This window comes from Lonchura striata, chromosome 5 (genome assembly GCF_050655825.1).
Source record: "Lonchura striata isolate lonStrDom1 chromosome 5, ASM5065582v1, whole genome shotgun sequence".
Lineage (NCBI taxonomy): Eukaryota > Metazoa > Chordata > Aves > Passeriformes > Estrildidae > Lonchura > Lonchura striata.
In genome coordinates, this window is record NC_140707.1 from 37,334,262 (window position 1) to 37,354,572 (window position 20,311).

The 20,311-nt window shown below is 39.4% G+C and overlaps 1 protein-coding gene across 3 annotated transcripts in view; it reads right to left on the minus strand.

The window, feature by feature from the left end:
- Positions 1 to 2,172: 2,172 nt before the first annotated feature.
- LOC110472153 (cytosolic phospholipase A2 epsilon) overlaps positions 2,173 to 20,311 on the minus strand; it is a 32,806-nt gene continuing 14,667 nt past the window's right edge. For all 3 annotated transcript variants that reach the window (XM_085580313.1, XM_085580314.1, XM_085580312.1), the window contains 17 exons: positions 19,420 to 19,548; positions 18,732 to 18,772; positions 18,130 to 18,172; positions 17,633 to 17,696; positions 16,509 to 16,678; positions 16,300 to 16,389; positions 15,523 to 15,560; positions 14,359 to 14,494; positions 12,755 to 12,891; positions 12,235 to 12,460; positions 10,466 to 10,580; positions 9,909 to 10,046; positions 8,904 to 9,011; positions 7,685 to 7,873; positions 6,744 to 6,910; positions 5,820 to 6,006; positions 2,173 to 2,984 (listed from right to left, as the gene is read on the minus strand). In XM_085580313.1, the coding sequence (XP_085436439.1) occupies positions 2,674 to 2,984; positions 5,820 to 6,006; positions 6,744 to 6,910; positions 7,685 to 7,873; positions 8,904 to 9,011; positions 9,909 to 10,046; positions 10,466 to 10,580; positions 12,235 to 12,460; positions 12,755 to 12,891; positions 14,359 to 14,494; positions 15,523 to 15,560; positions 16,300 to 16,389; positions 16,509 to 16,678; positions 17,633 to 17,696; positions 18,130 to 18,172; positions 18,732 to 18,772; positions 19,420 to 19,548 (2,289 nt within the window). In that variant the 3' untranslated portion in view covers positions 2,173 to 2,673. The remainder of the gene's footprint in view (positions 2,985 to 5,819; positions 6,007 to 6,743; positions 6,911 to 7,684; positions 7,874 to 8,903; positions 9,012 to 9,908; positions 10,047 to 10,465; positions 10,581 to 12,234; positions 12,461 to 12,754; positions 12,892 to 14,358; positions 14,495 to 15,522; positions 15,561 to 16,299; positions 16,390 to 16,508; positions 16,679 to 17,632; positions 17,697 to 18,129; positions 18,173 to 18,731; positions 18,773 to 19,419; positions 19,549 to 20,311) is intronic.

Sequence of the window (20,311 nt, forward strand, 5' to 3'; positions counted from 1 at the left end):
CTCGATATGCTCTGGGATATGCTTTATCACATCAGCAGGTTTAGATAAGCTCTTTTCATCTCCTTCCTCTCTATCCTGTTCCTCAAAGAGCAGATGTTAGACTTTAGCAATGCTCAGTTCTGGGCATTTAACCACTTTGCTTTTTTTTGGTTCCTTGATTTGCATTTTATTTAGGGCTGTGCATATATTTTGCAATTCTCTTGTTGCAATTTCCATGCTGAGTCAAAAGATTTTATACCATTTCACACAGGGTCTTGCTGACTGGTTTCCTCAGTTTTTAAAATCTCCTTTTCATAATTTATTTTTGCATTCCTTTAATTGCCATTCATTTTCTCTATGGCTTAATTAATATGTAATTAAGTTATCCTTGTAGTTACTTACACCTTCTCTATTTTACTTCAGTAATTTCTTTTAAATTAGTCTTGTATCAGCACATCTTTAGAGGTCTGACTGCTCCTAATTATTAATTATCTGAAAAAAATATCTGAGCTGTGGAAAACCTAAGTACTGCAGTATGGAGTGAGGTTCCTTTCCCCCTCATCTGTGGTGCTAAATCCAGTATTTAGTGACTGGAGAAGCTTACATAGCTCACAGGGCAGGTATGATACTGCCTCAGACTATCATCCAAGTCTCTGGGAATTCATGATTCAGTGCAGGACTGAGGCAGTTGCAGAGCCATTGTATTTTTCAGTCCCTAAAATTTTTCTAGTGAATGCCTCAATCAGTTTTTTGAATGCATAAAATTTTATCAACAAGAAAACTTTAATTGCATGTGTGCAGAACCACCCCACTTTGTTTAAACCTGCTGTTTGCTAGTTTTGTCTGATCCTCTCTAGGTCATGTGGTAGAAGAGACGTGCACAGACTTTTTGTTCCTCTCTCTTCTCTACGTTTCACTCCTCCTGTTTTTTTCTAGGTTGCAGATTCCTCAGCTATTTGTACCTCGTGTGGAAGCAGTTCCACCTCCTCGATCAGGCCTGACATTTCCCTCTGTATTCTTGTTGCACATAGAGTAATTATTCCACACAAGATTTCTGAAATGGGGTAAATGCTCATTGTTCTCCATGACCGTTTCATGTCTGCTGGAAAGCAGCAGGAAGGGCAGGGAAGTGTCTGCACTCACACACCTCATTCTGCTTGTCTTCAGACTTCCTGCCTAGATGCTTCCTGCTGTTGGTGAAATAATTTTTGCCCTTCAGACAATAAAGCTCTAACTGTATATGGGAACCTGGGAGTGCTTCCAAATTCCCAGGTCTGGCTGTGCCCTCTGGCTACATCCCATCCCATACTATGATGAGATCCAGCATTCATCAGCATGACTGCTGTCTTTGCTCTCTCGTTTCCATGGGAGATAAACTCTGGGCATACCCCCCAGGAGCTGTACGGGCTCCTGTAGCATGCTCACCAGGTAAGTGTTCATTGACCTAAGTGGCAAACAGAGGGGTTACATCCCTGTGCACCACCTAGGAGACCCTCGACCTTGAGAGCAAAGGAACCTGTAAGACTTCCATTTCTGGCCCACAGTAACAGGATTTCTTGACAAAGAGTACTACAGCAGAATTCAGGAGTGGAGAAGCCTGTAGGAAACATGGGCTTGTGGATACAAGATGTCTAATAAATAAAATCATAGCATTGAATTTAAAAAATTTGAAGAAGAATGAATGTAGACTTTTACAGATTCCATCGTCAAAAACCCAGACTGCTTGCTGGAAAAGAGGCATATTAGTCTCACAACCAAAGCATCAGAAAATTGAAAGTTGATTCTCTGTTAACTTCACTTGCTATACTCTAAAGCAAGTTTAAAAAATCACATTCGCATGAGTGATATTAGGTACACAATTTCTGTTTTGCTTTGTCTGTGTTTCTTGTGTTTTTGATGTAATAGTCTCAAACATTTTAATATTATCAATATTAAAAGACATTTGTTATTATCAATAGCATTTAAATTCAGCTTGCTAAAACAAATGAATATGAATTGATTCTTGTATAGATGGGTCTTAGTTGTAATCCTAAACTCAAGGGGTCCCAGAACCTTGAACTAGCTTACATCTAGGTCTGGAGCAGGTATACATTCTTCTTCAATGATTTTTTCAGCAGCTATGAAATATCTGTATGTTTTCTTTGTCTTGCTAGTTGAGGAAGAAGCACCTAAAATAAATGGCTGAAACGTGTATTTGATAGGAAAACTATTTATTTGCTGTAACTCCTACTCAGAAGTAGTGGTTTATTATATAAATTTAATATTTATTTACATTCACATAAAGATTTCTTAGTTCACAAATGGCTTCCTTGATATTTTTTTTTCGAGACAATGCGTTTTGTTCTCTGCTGCATTTCTGGCCCGGCAATCCTTGGTTTCTATAGCACAGCTAGAGCACAAACAGTCAGTGTAAACTTCCTCACACTTCCTTGTGCACGCAGTTTGGCCCTGGCCTGGAAGGTCGCTTCTGCAAGTATGGTGGAGCAGAGCTTCATCTAGCCATGCTTCTGAGGTTGTCAATGAGGGAAGCAAATGAGTTCATTAAGGAAAAGCTGGTTTTTTGAGTTTATTCCCTCCACTGATAGACAGGCTTAACATTTTTTGATGACAAATGAAGTGCTATTCTTAGCGTTCATTGGCTTTTCTTCACTTCCTAATAAAATTCCTTTTCTTCTTCACCAACAGGATGATGGTTTATTTCGTATGCCCTGGTGCTGGGCAGTCAGCCAAGTGCTGGGTTCCCTCTCTGGCAGGCACACGCGTGCTGCAGCCACCGGGTGGTTTTTGCAGCGCTTGCTCTTTCTTATGCTGCTTTTTCCGCTCCACAGCGGTACGCAAGGCCTGAAGAATCAAATCTTTGTTGTTCTGGACATTGTAGTAACTTAGATTCACCAGTTTGTCGAAATTTTCCTCTGAATAGCTCAGATTGTTTATGTAATATGGGCCACAGGCATTGTCCACATCAACCTCACCCTCTGCCATCTCTGAGGGACTACGCTTCACACCTAACAGACAAGCAATGGCTTGGTTAATTTGCAAAAAACAATTAGGGTCTGGGTGTTTCTCAGGCATGCACAAACAATGGATCACAAACCTGAACTAAATCAGTTTTTTGCTCGGCCCTGCACCGATGGGACATGGCATAGGAGCAGGCTGAGCTTCTATCTATCCACTAATACATGGAATAAATAGGTTCTTGGAAGGGAAGAGGTAAATTAATTTTGTTGGATTTTGAAGATTACTGGATTTCAGTACGTGCCTTTGACTGCTAAAGGACAGCTGAAGATCCCACCCATGGGCAGAGACTTGAGGAGGTGGAGATCCACTGCTGTGTCCTGTAATCTCACGCCATGGATTCACCCCAGCCAGCTCCTAAGCAACACAGCTGCTTGCTCAGTACCCCCTGACCACTGGGGGAGGAGAGAATCAGAAGAGCAAAGGGAGAAAATGTGGGTGGAGATAAAGGCGGTTTAATGGGACAGAAAAGGAAGAGCAACACAATTCTCATTTCAGATCCCAAACAAGCACTATACCAGCTGCTGGGAGGAAAATTAACTCTTTCCCAGATCAAACCAGGTTCACATATGTTTTTATGCTTCCTCATCACTTCCACAGACCCTTTTGTTTTCTGACAGCTGGCGTGAGGGAAAGAGAGCATTGGCAACCCAGAAATGGTAGGTAATACTGTCAGAGAGAGTATCAGAAACATAAGAATTTTTCTGTCAGCGTCCAGTGAGACCATCACATTGCCAAGAGGGCATTACTGTAGGAAACAAGCACCCTCCACAGTCACAATACCTGTGCACCTGAGCCACGGCAGGGGAGTAGGCACTGGGAAAAGTCAGCATCTCCCTGACAGGACCTCATGCATTTGGGGAATCTTCTCTACCAGCATGTATCTAACAACATCAGTCAAAGGGTTCTGATTTTCTTTGAGGGGCTTGTTGGAGTCCAATAGATGTACTCCTCTCAGCTTTGCAGACAGAGTTACAGTGAATTGGTGCCACTCAGCTGAAACAGTCTAAGGTCTCACACAGAGACCCTTTATACTTGATTATGGAATAGACTAATAGTAAGAAGTTAACCAGTTTGAATATGTCTGTTTTACTTGTTTACTGCCCAGACTCTAAATTCCCCTTCAGAACAAGGTGATGGATGAACTGCCTATGGAAAAACTGCCTGTTCATGTGATTGTACTAAAACCTTGCATGTTGTACAATTTAGATCTGGGCTAGGGCATGCTACTGAAGCCCTATAAGTTACACTGATCTCTGCCTGTCACTAACAAAAGGCAGACATCCTTTTCCAGCCTCACAGAACCATCTGCAACATCCATCCTGCTGCTATGGAGGTCAAGTCTCAGGTGCAAGGTGTCAGTCCTCCCAAAAAAAATCTGCCTGCACAGAGCCCTTTCATGCCAGCTCAGCTGACATTCTGCTCAAGGGAGCATGAGAGGACCTCTTCTTTCTCTTCCTGTTTAGTCTCATCTTGCAGCTACCAGCTGAACCGGTTGGGTAACACAAGCTTGCCTCAAGTGTATGCAATATGTAGATATTGTGCAGGTCTTCAAATTCATTTTCTTCATACCTAGAAACACCCCTTTTTAGACTCACTGATGATATATGTTGACATTTAACATCTGCACATCATCAGATGTACACCTGATAGTAGATAACTGACTTAGGCTAGACATCCCTCATTTCTGGAAATTATTGAGGGGAAGAAGGTAAGCAAACCCTGTCACAGAGAAATATAAAAGAGCAGTTCAGTATAGAAGAGCAGTACAGAAATCAAATCTCAGCTCTCCTTCTACTTCTTTCTTCATTTTCCCTCTCTTTAGTTCTGTCTACAAAAGGCAACTGCAGAAACCAACCTTTGGGCTATCTCATCTTTGGTGAGAGCTGGAGTAGAATGGTGTGTGTACAAGCATAAATGTCTTTAGTCTATTTGAATCCTGTTTAAAACCCCGGTTGTACACCTCGAATGTGCAATGAACTCAATTGACAAAACAAAAGTACCATATTATTTTTTACAACTTACTTAATATAAAAGGATAAGGATTGATACAGCTGGGCCAATAGTTTCTGCATTTGTTTTGGTTTTAAATTGAATGTACCATGTACTAACCTAGAACTTCTGGCTTTCAAGTATACTGTGGGGCTTTGAAGTGAACTCACAATCTGAGTTAGGAATTTTAGCATCTGGAGAAGGAGTAACCAAGGCTTTGGTAGCAAGAGAATATTATGGCATGTGGGATATGGTACCAGAACTTAGAATTCATCAGTTTAAAAGTCTGGCAATGTTGCTATTGAAACTCTTTCCATTTCAAAGGGAACAGACACTGTTGGAATGGCTCAGTGTTGTACTTTCATCATGTCATTATGCTTCACTGTTACATTTTCATCACTTTGCTAGCTCATAGTTTTGTTTTCAAGGTTATCTGCCTAACTGTAAGCCTAGAAATTATATTAAACAATGAAATCCTTGGACTCCTTGGAGCATTCTCTAACAGAAGAGGATGACAAGTATGAGAGGAAATTACCCCTGGTAATTTCTGCTACTGCAGATAAACAAAATATTGTTTTCCTCAAATAACTGCAATCTGCTTATGAAAAGCCAAAAAAATCTGAAGAGGAAAATATGTGCCAAAGGCTAATGCCACATGCTTCTCTACTTGTCCTGTAAAAATCACATATTTTAAGTTTCTTGATATGGTTCAGATCTAAGCAAAGAGAGTTCAAGTTTATTATTACAGTGTGATCTGAAAAAAGATATTATACAGTAAAAAAGAGGAAGAAAGTGGCCACTGGCTGTAATGTGATGGGTAACTGTTAACTTACCAGGTGCTTTGTATTCCCTGAAGGTGTCATTTACTAGAGGGAAAAATATCACAATAGGTGTTTCTGGGCTCTCTTTATCACCAACTATGTAGCATTCCTTCAGACGTGGAGTTTCCTGATCGTCTGGCACCTTTGTAGGGAAAGGAATTCCCTGTTTCGCAAAGTATTTAGAGGCATCTTTCAGGGGCTTGTTGCCACAATAGGAAAACAAAACAAAAGAAAACATCAGAACATATGGGAAGAACTTTAGATTTGACCAAAATCTAATCTCACTGGGAATATTTGTGGGGCAAGGGATAGGTCCTGACAGATTATGGTACATATCCAATTTAGGTGTTGGCTGTTTATGGAACCAAGCCTTGGAAGGCCAGAGTTAAGTGAGATGGATCTGAGTCCACATGCCTGTATCTGAAAATCTACATTGGCTGTGTTTCACATTTGGCTATGAAAAAATTGCCTTTAAACAACTTTTTATTCCTAAGGAATTTAACATTCCTAAATGCAAACTGTTCTTGCATTTATTTGCATATCTTGTCTTCTACATCAAACCCTTCTATTGTTGCAGTTATATTGTCCTGATGGTACATGTATCCTTTTATAGGAATATGTATGGTTGCATTGAGAAATATTAGAAAATGTTTAAAGGCAATTAGCTTTATTCATTCTACTTTTGACAGCCTTCAAACCATCTAAAACCACTTACATGTAATAAGGGGCAGGTACAGTTTACTAAATTATTACTTTCTGATAACATTTTTACTGTTCCATAAAGATAGGTGACCCCCAGTTAACAGTAAACTGTTAAGTTATCAACACTTCCCAGATGTGGGGAAAACCAAAAGTTTCTATGAGTAGAGGATCAGCCATTCTGGGGACTCAGTGATGAAACAGAGAAAACAGTGAAGAACAATCTGCAAGACTCACCCCTGTCTGTGAGCCTGAGCTGTAGTTGAAATGCAAAATGACATCCACTTTCCTTTCTGGCCTCATAAGGGGTGGGTAACTGGTAGCAAAGGCAAATGCAGTATCAATCAGGATGAGGTAGTCTGTTGCTGTTGTCAGATGGTTGGGCTGGGAGTCCAGCTCACAGTCTAGGAAATGAGCATGTTTTTTCAGAGAAGGTGCCCAATGCAAGGGAAGTGCTGAGGGAATTCTACTGTTGACAAAAAGGGCCTTCAACTTTTCTTGGGTCCTAGACCTGCTTATATAGCTGGTGGCTGCAGTTCAGTAATTTCTCAGTTCCTCATATGGCTTCCTGTTTTCACTCTTTACTCTGCAATTTCTTTGGTTTTCCTCTGACTACAAGGCATTAACTTAGGGCCCAGGAGAATAGACTTAATTCACCTTGTGTGTGTGACTCTGATCAGGTTCGTGTGGTTTTTTGTTTCCTTTTTTTTTCTTTTCTGTTAATCTGAAACAAATTAAAATGGCACCTTGCTCTCTCAACACAGTAAAAAGACTAAATATGTTGGCTGCCTTGCTCACTATGAGAAGCAGCACACAGCTACAATGAATATTTAGTGCCAGACTGAACAAAAAAATTCCCTACCTGGATGACAGGGAATACTGTGATAAAGATTATATCTTACTTAGAAGTAAAATTGTAACAGGAAACTAAGCTTTCTGCCACATCCCTTGAGCATGGGTGACTTGGGATTCTTCTCACCTATCAGTCGTGAGACTTTATGAATTTTTTAAAAGAACTTATTTTGAAGCCTCTCCTGCTACATATTCTTAGCTTTCAGTGACAGCTTCAAATTCTATCAGAACAAAACAAAAAAGCAGCTTGATAACTTTTAAAGGATTGTTTCTTTTTCACAAGGATGGTTTAAACTATAACTCAAAGCAGGGTGTTGTTACCATACCTTTCCACTTGGAAAATTCGCTCTCTAGGTAGTTGTTGTTTATCTGGAGGCCTTTCAGGAAGTTATGGATTTCTGAGGCTGCTGGACGTAACATTGCAACATCTCGGAATATTTCTGAAAAGCTGTCAGGAGGACAAACCACTCGAGTATCCAGCTCATTTGGTCTTGTGGGGAATATGGCTTCATCATCTGCAGAATAAAGAATAACAGATTATATATGTGGTTCCACTGTTGAAGTCAATCTAAGCAGTCATCCTTTGGTTTAATATATTTGGAAAACTTGGACTTCTTTATCTGTTTACTTCCAGGATTTTCACAAATCTCTCTCTTTTTTTTTTTTAAGCTAAGCTTTGAAAAATCCCTTTCTTCTTTTCATATCACAGTGATAAATTCTTTATTTGTACTGCAAAAGACTCCATCTCACCTACTAGAAATTTCTTTCCTTTGCTATGATTTTATCCATTAAATATCTTGTACTTAACTTTGTCTTCCTTTGCTACCCCATGCCACATTTTCTCTCTCAGACACATAAAAGGCCACACAATAACAATCTCTCAGCCAAACAAACATAATTAATGTTTCTCACTAGCAAATACAGAATCCTTGATTTAACAACCAGAAATTACTCCCTTACAAGTACTAGAAGATAAAATATGTAAGCCTTTTTGAAATTCTTCTCTTCCTTGTAATCTTTTCTTTGTAATGTGTTTATCTTGTGTATTTGTCCTTGAAATCTGATCCTGCAGATATTTCTTAATTTTGTATCATATTTTGCAAATCTCATCCATATGCTAGTTTGGAATGACTGCCAATAATACTGAAATTTGTGTCAATGTTTTGTAGAATTCAGAGATGCAAGGATGTTGTTTACTCTCATTTCTCTGATGCTTCAGCTTCTGAGAGACGAGCTGGAAGGTTGTGGAATGCTATGTGAACATCTCCCATCTACAGGGATATTTTCCTCTAGGTGTACCCTCGTGCTGAGAAAACATAAGAGGGCCATTGTCTCTCTTATTTTTCTGTGATGGATCCTATGGGTACTTTTCACATACAACTGAAATAATTGCTATACATGGCATGAATTTCCTTCTGGTTTGCATGTGGATAATTGAAATTCCTGAAGAGAACATTCTAAAAGGGATTTGAAAAATTCAGGAAGAGAGTAGCAGCACAGAGGGGAAAAGAAAGATAAAACAAGAGTCACATAAGAATAACCCACCTATGTCAGTAATTTTGTCTCGTGTCCATTTGTGCCAGAAGTCTTCTGAATTAACAGATATATACCAAGCATCCATGAGATTCAAGGAAAATACACTGCTCCAGATCCCTGTGGCACAGGATGTATTTGACAGAAAATAAATGGAGTGCAAAGAAATTTGATGTAAACCTTTCAAATAACTGTGTCACTAGACACTTCAGGAAACTGGGGCAGAAATGTCCCCGCATCATTCTAGAGAAGGTAGGAAGAAAGTGCCAAGGTGTAGAAAGGGGTTGGTGACCTGAGAGCATTTCTGATCACAGAAGGGAAGACCTGGGTCCTTACCAGAAACTGCAGCCAGGGACAGAGAGATTCTAAGTTGCTTCCTTACACCTCACCATTAGCTGTAGTGAAATCTCCACACAAGCAAAAAGTTTCAGCTTCTCAAAAAAAACCCTGAAACTTCCTTTTTCCTTTATGCAATAGGTGGAAGTAGAAAGAACAATGAGGCAAGAGATTGCTTTTGCAAAGGGAAGAAAGATTTCCTTACTGCTTTCACTTTTTTATGCAAGAGGGGAAAAAAGATAAATATTATGACCTATTTGCACTCTGAAATGAAAATTTTTATCTTAAGAATTAATCAGAGCTAGATGTGGCAGGAACTTTGTAGATATAAAGGTATATTTTAGAGACTCAGGCTGCAGGAAAAAACAATTATTTTATTTAGCAGCAATGATGCATAACTTTTGTTGCTGACAAATATATATAGGTGAAGGTCTCCTGTCAGTAAGCATAACTAGAGATTAAATCAATAAATCTGTTAAGATGAATAAGATCACAGAGAAAATGAAAAATCCTGCAGATTGTGACCTGTTATGAGTTCTGGTTTTTTACCACATCTGCTATTTATATCTGCTATTTATCTGCTCCTGGCAGATAAAAACACAATAATTGTTTAATTACAGAAGAGAGGTTTGTGCATTAGTAGATTATATTATACTAATTTTTCCCAGAACAACAAATCACCTTCCAAAAAGCAGATTCTGGATTCTGGGACTTTCTTCATCAGGCGGCCCATGAAGAACTCGCTTCCAAAATCTTCTGCAGGAATGAAGGCGCCATATTTTGGGAATCCTACCTCATAAGGGGTGAATTCCACCCATTCTAAAAGAAAAGGCATAAGACAGACTTATTACAACAGCAGAGACACAATTATTTTAATAAAACATTATATTGGCCATGTTAAGGCAGACTGGTTTCTAATTAATGCCCTTTGCAAGCAGGCATGTATTCACTGTACATTTCACAGTGGTGAGCATGCAGAACAAATTGTCCTCTTACATCTGTATGTCTTTAGAAACTTTTTTATAGTTTCTACAGAAGGGCATAATGTCTTCTATTGTCCTGCTTTTGATCCTGGATACTGAATTATACTAAGGTCTTCAAAATATTAACTATTAAATTGCTCCTCTGAGGTGTATTCGCCTGTTAGAGTATTTGTGCATTGAATTGATATCCTTATCTAATCCTAAATTGACCCCAATTGGGATTAAATGTTGAATGCAATTCTGGAGTATTGTTACCTCTAAAATCCTGGTCGCTGATTTTATCTTTCACATTGAGAGAGAGGTAGATGGGCAGGGGGTTTTGACCCTGATTTAGTGCCTGCTGCTGATCTGTGAGCTTATGGCAGTCCTCCTGTTTGGAAGAATGACAGTAGCTGAGGACAATTGGATGACATAAAGAGCCTCTCACTTCATCTAAAACTGGTTTCTGACAATGAAGTGCATATATGACTCCAACAAGGATGCTCCCTGGTTTCTTAGTTCAGAAGGGTGATGTCAACCCTATCCCTGCCCCAACGCTTCTGCACACAAATAATCCTAAATTCATATGTTGAAAGAATATTGTAAGGAGAAAATGCTGTTACCCACATTTTTTATTTCAGAAAAATGTCTGGGAATATTTGGAAAGCACTCTTGACAGGAAATATTTCATTATGAAAGAGTAAAGCACTCTGTGACTGCCCAGAAAAACACCTTTTCCTCAGACCTGTGACAGAGACAAGGCTCATGCAGAGTTAGTGTTCCACAAGCCTTAGCCCTTCTGCTGCAGAGCTCAGGCAGGGTGGAAAGGGTGGGATGGTTTGGGAGCAGAACCAAGGTTTCTGAGTGTGCTCCTACAAGCAGAGCTGCAGGTGCTCCCCCTCAGTAGAGCAGCCCATGGAAGGATGGCTGTGTCACCAATGCCACCAGGCTTCCCTTGGGCTATAGTTGGTCAGGGGACAGGGCTGGGGGGACACTCTCAGCTCCCTGCTGAACACAATCCCAGGGAGTCTCTACCACTGTGCTGTGACCAGGCAGTAGAAATGTGGATGTGTGTGGAGTTAATCATATTACAGGGGGAATGTTTTCTCATTCTAAAGTATAAATGGCCTAGTGGGAAAGAAATATTAATGAAGATTAAAATAGAGCCTGAACACAGCTCTTGATGGAAATGTTTGCAGGGTGATGTCTTACTAACAGCTCAGAGATACTGTCTTCAGACTTGTGAATTTCCTTTGCCTTGCCTTATTGTGCAGCTCTTTTAAAAGAACGGCAGGATTTTCATTCAAATATTTACATGTGAATTCACAAAATCACAGAATGGTTGGGGTTGGAAGGGCCCTTAAAAGTCACTTAGCTCCAATCCTATGGCCATAGGCAGGGACACCTTCCACAAGACCAGTTTTTTATCTATCCAACCTGATCTTAAAGACTTCCAGGGATGGGGGTCCACAACCTCTCTGGGAACCTGTTCCAGTGCCTCACTACCCTCATAGTGATGAATTCTTCATAATACCTAATCTAAATCTACCCTCCTTGACCTTAAGGCCATTTCTCCCTTGTTCTATCACTACATGCCCTTGTGAATTGTCCCTTTTAGATTCTGTGAGGAATAAATTAAAAGATGTTCATACTGTAAGTTTCCTGTTATTTCTTTTCATTCCCATCCTTTCTGTACCAGAAGAGGTACCTTCTGTGAGGTTAAGATCTGTATAATACAGCTAACAAACATAATGAATGCCAAGGCACATGCTTTAGGCATCTATATGAAAAACAAACAACAAGCAAAAAAACCTACTTTGAATAAGAGTGAAAAAACATTGGCATGTCTTGCCGAGAGAATTTGTGGAGTCTTCAGCTGTGGAGTTATCAAAAGCCCATAGTTCAGGGTAGCTGTCCCTTCCTAATCCTGCTTGGACAAGATGAACTCCAGAGGTTACTTCCAACTTCAACTAGCTTTTATTTACTGTCTTTCCCCACTGCTGTATTCACTAGACATTCAAATCTGAAAAGTGTTGTTACTGTACCTTATCATGTAACATGGTTTCAATGATGAGTCCCCATAGATCCGTGAAACACAGCTGATGTCCTTCCTGTTTCCTCTGGCGCAACTCTTCCAAATAGTATTTCAGACGATCAGGGGCAAAACAAGTAACAAACTTATTTTTAAGTACATGCATTCGGGCGTCATTGAGGGTTTCCTTGAGATCCTTTTGGGACCAGTCAGGATCTTCATACAAGTTTGACATGGTCCTAAAAAACAAACAAAAAACCCACAAGGAAAAGTATGAATTGTGAAGCAGAGCTTTGGGAAGTTATGGATGTTTGTGTATTATGTCTTCACTTATATGAAAAAACAACATGTGTTTGGTACTATCCACATATTTAATTAATTGCAAATGTTGTAAAATATCCACTGAAAAAAACAACAACAAAAAAGCCACAGCAGAAAAAGAAAGCCTTTTCTTGATAGTCAATCTCATATAACTCAATATCACTCCTTTATGTCAATTATGGAAAATTCCTGTGTTCTTATCTTGGTCTTACCATGTTGTTCCAGACAGACCAGTGATATATGAGACACAGTTCAAGACATTCATTTCCTGCACACTGAGGAGGTGAGCATACAGGGCTGTCAGAGCTCTGGTTCCACCTCCTGTTGTCATGATTGCCACCACAGGTACCTGTTCAATCCCAAAATACACACATTTAGTGACAGATATGAGAAGGGGCAGAGACATCTCTGATTAGAAGGAGAAATTTACAGCACTGATAAAAGTAGTGAAACCATGCCGCCAGTCCAACGTGAAGAAAAACCTGAATTAATAATGAGGCATGAAAGGAGTAAGAAATACTTCATATTTTCTTCTATCAAGCAGCTATGCAATGGAACATGAAATCCATTATCACATTATTAGTGCTCTGTTTGAAAACCCTTAACACAGAGCAGCAAAAAATTAGAGGAAGTGGTACCTTCTTTCATCTGAATTAGATTATTATCAGACCAGAATATATCAGTGGTATCTCACAGATTCCATGTCAGCAATAATAATTTCTCTTTCCCTGAAGTTTGCTGAAATTATTGTACAGTTATTCCACAGGCCATACTAGAAATGTCATGATTGATGGATTTAAGAGCACAGGCAGTTCAGAACCCCTGAAACCAGGGGCTGGTGACACCATTCCCTTTTAAAGTTTCTGGAGGGACAGAGAAACCATGCTCACTCCACCTACCACATATGTATATACAGTACTAGATATGCAATGAACTGCAATTACTTGCTTCTGTGATTATACAGAAATCCATGGACTGGCAGTCTTAGAAACAGAATTGATTAATAAACATGAATTGGCTTCTTTAACAGTAAAGACAGCTAATGTGCGTTGGAGTGAATGAATGTCGCATACAAATCAGAAGAATATAGAGAGATTGCATGTTCTGCAGGGAAGTATGGGCTTTACATCTGAGGGGACTGGAATGGCCCATATGTCTTAGTGCTGGCATTGAAGGGCAGAGTCTTGTGTCTGAAAGGTCCAGCTGTGCAAGAAAAGCTGAACTCAGTTTAGGTCAAAACAAGAAAAATATATCATGTCTGCATTTGAGTTTAGGCTTCACACTCCAGTCATTTGTGCATAATTAAAAAGAAGAGAAACATGATTTTTCCCTGCCTTAAAATTTCTGTTAACAATCCTGTTTGCTGAGCAAGAACATGCTGAGCAGATGAAGTCAGACTGGCTGCGTGCTATGTTCACACAACAGGAACCTAAATGGTGGCACAAAGGATACACAAAATAAAATCCAGTTTTAACTATGAGGGAATGAAGTGCTGACTCCACTGTTCAGATTTGGCCAAAAAAAAAGAAACTTTGGCCTTGGTTCTGAGAGCAGCAAGCCCTTCTCTACAGTTGTGGGACAGACTGCTACTGAACACAAGGCTAGATTCTCTAGCTTCAGGGCTAAGCTTTTTATTCATGTTTATGATGAGTACTCATTTCTTCCCTAGAACAGAGAAAAGAAGTCAGCCACTGAGAAAAGAACTCAGCTGTAGCTTGTACATGAAACTACAGGGTTTCCAAATAAATGTGTTCATCAATGCTATGTTTTGACACTTATCTGTGCAGAAAGCAGAGAACAATTATGTCTCAGATACCTCATCATCCTGCAAGTCCTCCTCCAGGTGGAGAATGTCCTTCAAAGCAGCTGCAACCACCTTCTTCCTCTTGCGGATGAAATCCTGTTCCTGGGCACACAGATCAAACCCCAGGCGTACGTCTAGGTCTTCCTGGCTGGAGCAAGGATCAGGTATCATACATCACATTTGGAGTCTAAGCCAGCATTTTAATTGCTTTACTTCAAAAATAGACATGCCTTCACTACAGGTCTATATAAAGCAAAGGAGGATGATATTAAATTTTCTGGTTTTTTCTTGGAGAAAAACAGTCCATCTGCCTTTGAACTGAAAGGATTTTTTTTTTCTCTCTGACAAAGATGCCTGGAATTAAATATAGCTATAAATAACAGGCGTTTCTTTTCAGACATAAATCCAGAAACCTGAAGAGGGCAGTGTTACGAAGGTGGCTTTTAAAAGTTGTGCGAACTTCCACTGATACCTGTGGAAGTGTTCTACTGAACTTGTATATTTGCATGACCAGATGTTATTTTGATACTTATAAGCACTACAATTGTGCTTTGAAAGCTGCTATGAAAATCCTTAGTCTTCTAAGGAAGAAGTTTTTAAATGATACCTGTAAAGTGCATTTATTATTTCATAGCATATTTACTGAAAATAAACAGCATGATGGAAAAAGCATATGCTTTTCTGGAAGTTCTCATCTATTACAATATGGATCATAATGTAACAAATCCATCTTATAGATTTTACTAAGGCCTGAGCAATATTCCAAAACACACAGTGTGTTTCCTTGGTTTAGAAATAAGCAATCACTTCACTGAATTTATTTGCACTTATCTCATTGAGTAGACATTAAAACAATAAACACAGGTACATTTATTATTTCAATTTTTTTTCCACATCTTAGAGTACATGTATGTATACCATATACCTGTATATACACAATACACAGTATGAATAGAAAATTGGTGTGTTCTTTATAAAACCTTTTCTTGGCTCCCTGTCCCACTACAAAATCTCCATTGCTAAAAATCTTTGCATTCTGTACTGAGTGTATTTTATTTAATAGTCTGAAATGAGGATGGACCAGCATCCAGGACAAAGGCAATAACAAAGGGATTGGAACTTGATTTACAACTATCTAAATACAAAGAACCAAGGGGAAAACCACAGGTGTCTTACCATTTTTTCACCTTAAGGAGCAAATCAAATTTTCTGTGCTGAAAATTGAAAAGGTAAAATGATGAAAATTGATCTTTTGTTTAAAAGAGTTCATTTCCCCCACTCAGACTGAGACATAGATATTTTGAGTCATCATTATACCTACAAAAGTCTGAATCCTAAATAACCCAGATCTCTTGTCAATTTTTCAATAGTAACCAGAGATGTGCACTGATTTAATACACTGTCATCTGTCATCCACATGTTATCTCTCTCATAAAACTCAGTGTAGCTTGCCTGGTACTGGTCAGCTACACAAATAAATACTAGAGGAGCTGCAGTGCTACAGCTCACCTCCCTGGAAGGATCCCCCACTGAAGATGGGTGTTGAAACCAGAGCTTCTCACATAACAATGTCAGATACAAGGGGAAGCCCAAGAGGCTGAGCATCCCACATTTGTGGCTCAGGTTTGCTTCCTGGGGCAGTGAGCCTGGCTGCAGCCTTGCCACTCTGCCCCAGTGGCACCCAGTCACCTCCAGCTTGGTGAAGTACATGGACAGTATAAGGAGCATGTACAACAGCTTAGATATTTTTCTTCTTCCTCCTTTTCCCATGGATTTTCCATTTTATTTTGTTCCAAATAATTCACTTCACTATGCATTGCCCTAGGTTTGGAGGGAGGTTACAAAACAACTGTCTCTGTAAGAAGAGAACTGGCCCTTGGTTTCTGCTTCATGCAAATCAGAAAGAATTCTAAAAAGCTTGCAAAGGATTTTCCATGGCCAGCAGACACTCACCTCACCAACTACTTCCTGCTCGGAGGGGAGTGACTTCAGAGGGATTGTCAAGGGGACACTTCTCCTTGGTCCACATGACATGCAAGCACACTGAAAAGGAACATGGAGTGCTTGTTGGTTAAAAGAGAAATTTTCCTCTTGCTTTCTCTTTACTCACACATAAATGTCAGGTCATAGAACTGTGTCTACCATGTTCTGGGGTAACGTACAAAGGTGGGAAGCTTCCTCTTCTTTCTGAGTGCAACATCCAAGGAGGGTTGCTTGTATCTGGCATAGTGGAAGAAAGTGGGATCTAGGAGAGGGGAGCGAGAGTCACAGCCCACTGAAACTGTCTGAGTTTCTTCAAAGGATCCTCTCACTGTAAATGTTAGCTCATTCTCTAAAACAATGAGATAAAATGCATAGACAAAGTTACTTATAATTGTAAATTAAAGAGAGAGGAGAAAAAAAGAAGCAAAATGTAGCTTTGAACAAATTCCTTCTCCTCTTCCTTTGTATTTGGAAAACTATCTTCTAAAAGTGATCCAAACCCCAAACATTTCAGGTGACTGTATCATTATAAGGTGCTGAGCAAGAAGTCAGATGGGAACGTGACATGAATAGCACTGAAATTTAGATTGCTGCTTTTCTGTTGCAGTTTCATCAAGACACAGTGAGTACAACCAGGTACTTTGCATAGTAAATCATCCTCATCCCAGGTGAAATAATGAGCTGAAGAAGTTCTCAGTCCCCTAAAATAAGATCTGACTCTTATGAGCAGCAGATGACCCTATTTATATGAATAGTTCAGCTAATCCTGCCAGTGTGCATTATGCATGCTCTGAGATTGCCTACCAGATCCAGCCCCTCAGGAGATGTGGGCAGAGGAGCTTCTAGATTCTGAATCTTGACCAGGGTCAGGCAGGAGCCAGCTGCTGAGTGGCTAACGCCTGCAAAAAATGAGGTGTTTCTGTGCACATGTGTAAGTTGAAGTGACAGAGATCCTGAGCACAGTTAATGCTATAATATAACCATAACACTTTAAAAAGGAATTAAGCTTCTTCAGGGTTTAGCAGTAATGCAGCAGAGGTTTGCAGAATCTCAACTTGGGTTTTAGATACCTTCTATATAATCATCTGATTCTAGTTGTTTCTAGTCTGGCACAAGACTCCCCATTAAGTCAGAACCTTGAACCTATACCTGCTGCAGGACTGGTGACATTCCCTATTGCACATTTTGCACAGATCACCTTAAATGATCAATTGAAGCCTTAGTATTTTGCTGATGTAATGTCCAGGCCTTGTTAAGAGGCAGTAATATCACCAATATTTATTTTAAGATGTAATAATCTTACCTGAAAAACGCTTCTTTTGCCTCCTGCTGTCCAAGTGAACTTCTAAACAGGCTTCTTCACGACACTGCGGTAGGTGTGATGAGGACAGAGAATTAGGTAATTCATCCAGCTATCTCACCACCAGTACTGGTAGATGTTGAAAGGATCATTGTAGGAAAGGTCATTGTTTGAATGGGGCGGAGGCAGCTGTGTTGGACACTTTTGCCAGACACAGTGAATGTGAGAATTAATTTATTGTCACATGGGAAGATGGTGCTATGCTAAACACATTGTCATTTTCAATGACAATGCAGACAATGGATGCAGACAAAATTAGGGAAAATTATAATAGTCAGAAGACTCCTCTAAGATCATGCTGTTCTCCTTAAAGATAAAGCTCCTAAGAGAAAATATCACTAAAGAATGAAGACTTGCAATGTTTCCCTCACTGACATTATAGCCAGCTATAGTAAGGAATGATGTGGGAAAGAAGACAAAAAACCAAAACATTATTTTACCACTATTGCCCCATTTGTGATGATGGTTTCAGGAGGACCCTGTCTGGAAAACAAGAACAAATAATATATATTTATAAACAATACATTCTGGATACTGTCCTGAATAGGACACATTAGTTTCTCTGAATTTTTTATTACTATTATTTTATTTGCTCCTTGTTATTTCTGTAAGTATACTCCCTTGACACTAGATGCCACATAATGACCCAGCAGAAATTATTACATTCCTGTAGGGCACCTGGAAAATACTTGCAACAGCCTTAGTAGCACAGGCATGACACAAGTTGGGTAGCAACATTCTTCTCACCCAGGATTTTCTCAGAGAACACTGTCCAGTAAATCTGCAGACTTACTGCAGTGGGGCTTGCCAGCCAACTGTGAACTACATAAGTCAAAAATCTTAAGAGAAAGCCACAGAACTAAAAATTCTCAACTCTTCTCCACATCATGGAATTTTCCCTTTCATATAATGATTTTTTTAATGCACATGTTAAGTCTGGAAAAACTTGTCTCTGGCTATTAAGGTGGTACTGGATCTATGGAAGGTTTCCCTGCACTAATGCATAACTCCAAGCTACCAACAGTAATGGGGTTTTACTCACATGGTCTCCAATACAAACTCAACTTCCAGCTTCTCCTTCCCCTGAAAATAAAAAAAAAGAGAAGCTGTCTCAAGTAGCATGTATAGAGATTTTCAAAGTGACTTTAATTTTTGCAGGCACCGTGTCCTTTAAATTTAATAAGTAAAAATATCCTGTTTTGTACTTGCTATTATGAGCATAAAAGGACAGAGGCAGCTTTTTCTTCCCCAAGGAGCTCAACTGTACTTGAAGAACAAAGGATGCTTGATGCTTAAAATCTCCCTTACAAATGTATTTCACACTTTTTTCTCTGCCAGCTTCCATGTGCTGAACATGATATTCTAAGGCTTAGTGTTTAGAAAAATATTGTGGAAACAGGCCATTTCCCTGTGCTTGCATTCTTTTTGTTTTTATAGTCTTTGTGATTATTATTTTCTATCAGATTATTGAAAGTGCAAAGCTTCCCTAAAATTGCATCTACTCTGCAGCTTGCAAATTTGGCTGTGACCTGTGCCAAAGGAAACTAACAGGAATTTGAGAAGGCCATCTATTTTGCACTGATGTGCAGTTTCCAGGATGCTAATAAATTTTGCTACATCTTTACCACCAAGCTGTTCCTGGTGGTAAAACCAGAAGAGAGAGTGCATCTCTTTAACAGAGGGGAGAGAATGGACATCAAGCTGTACTAAATGTCTCACCAAGCTCTTACCTCTGGGGTTAGTGGGAATGCTGTAAAAACTCTTTCCCCAAGGGGGATTTTAGCTACATCAAAAAGCACAATTGCTCGGTCATCATCATGAATGATATCATCATCAGAAACAGTAATTTCCAGAACATTCTAGGAAAAAAAAATAAAAATATCCAATTCACTAGCATGTATGACATACAAGAAATATGACAATCTGCAGCTCTTCCAGGCTTAGTGTCTGCTTTACAGAGAGGAAATAGAGAAGAATTAATGAAAAGGTGTGAGAAGGAAGAGTAAGAAAGCAAGTAGAAAGAACCAGATCTTATCAATTAAAGCTGAACTGACATCTTGTTTGGGTCAGCTGTTATGCTTTTAAGTAGATTTCATTAGAAACGCAATATTCTAGGGAAGAATATGGATGACCAGAAGTCCTATATTGCTTCATATCAGCAGGGGCAGCAGAGATTAATTATTTCATATCAATAATCACTCTTCTAGGTACTTGGACATTCTGCTTTCAGCCACCTGTTCACAGGTATTTGAATGTAGTTCAATTATCAGGAGCAAACTGAGTAAAGATTTTAATCATACTAGAATTTGGCATCATCCCCTGCCATTACTTTATGTCCTTTCAGAAAAACATGTGGTTTTCTGTTACAGTGTAATTTTATATTTTAATTTCAGTTTCTCTGTGTTGTCACAGTCATGGGTCCCATCAGCCTTCCCCAACGAGGTCAGACTATCATTACCCATACATAAATAACAACTATCTGTTAGGAGTAAATTGGATTCCAGCTAAGCCAGAATTGCTTTGCTTCAGCTTGTATGGGGAATTTTAAGTAAATTCAGAAATATACTAGAAGATATTTCTAGTTTAGGGGTTTTGGGATAAACTGAGAGGCATTGTGCAGAG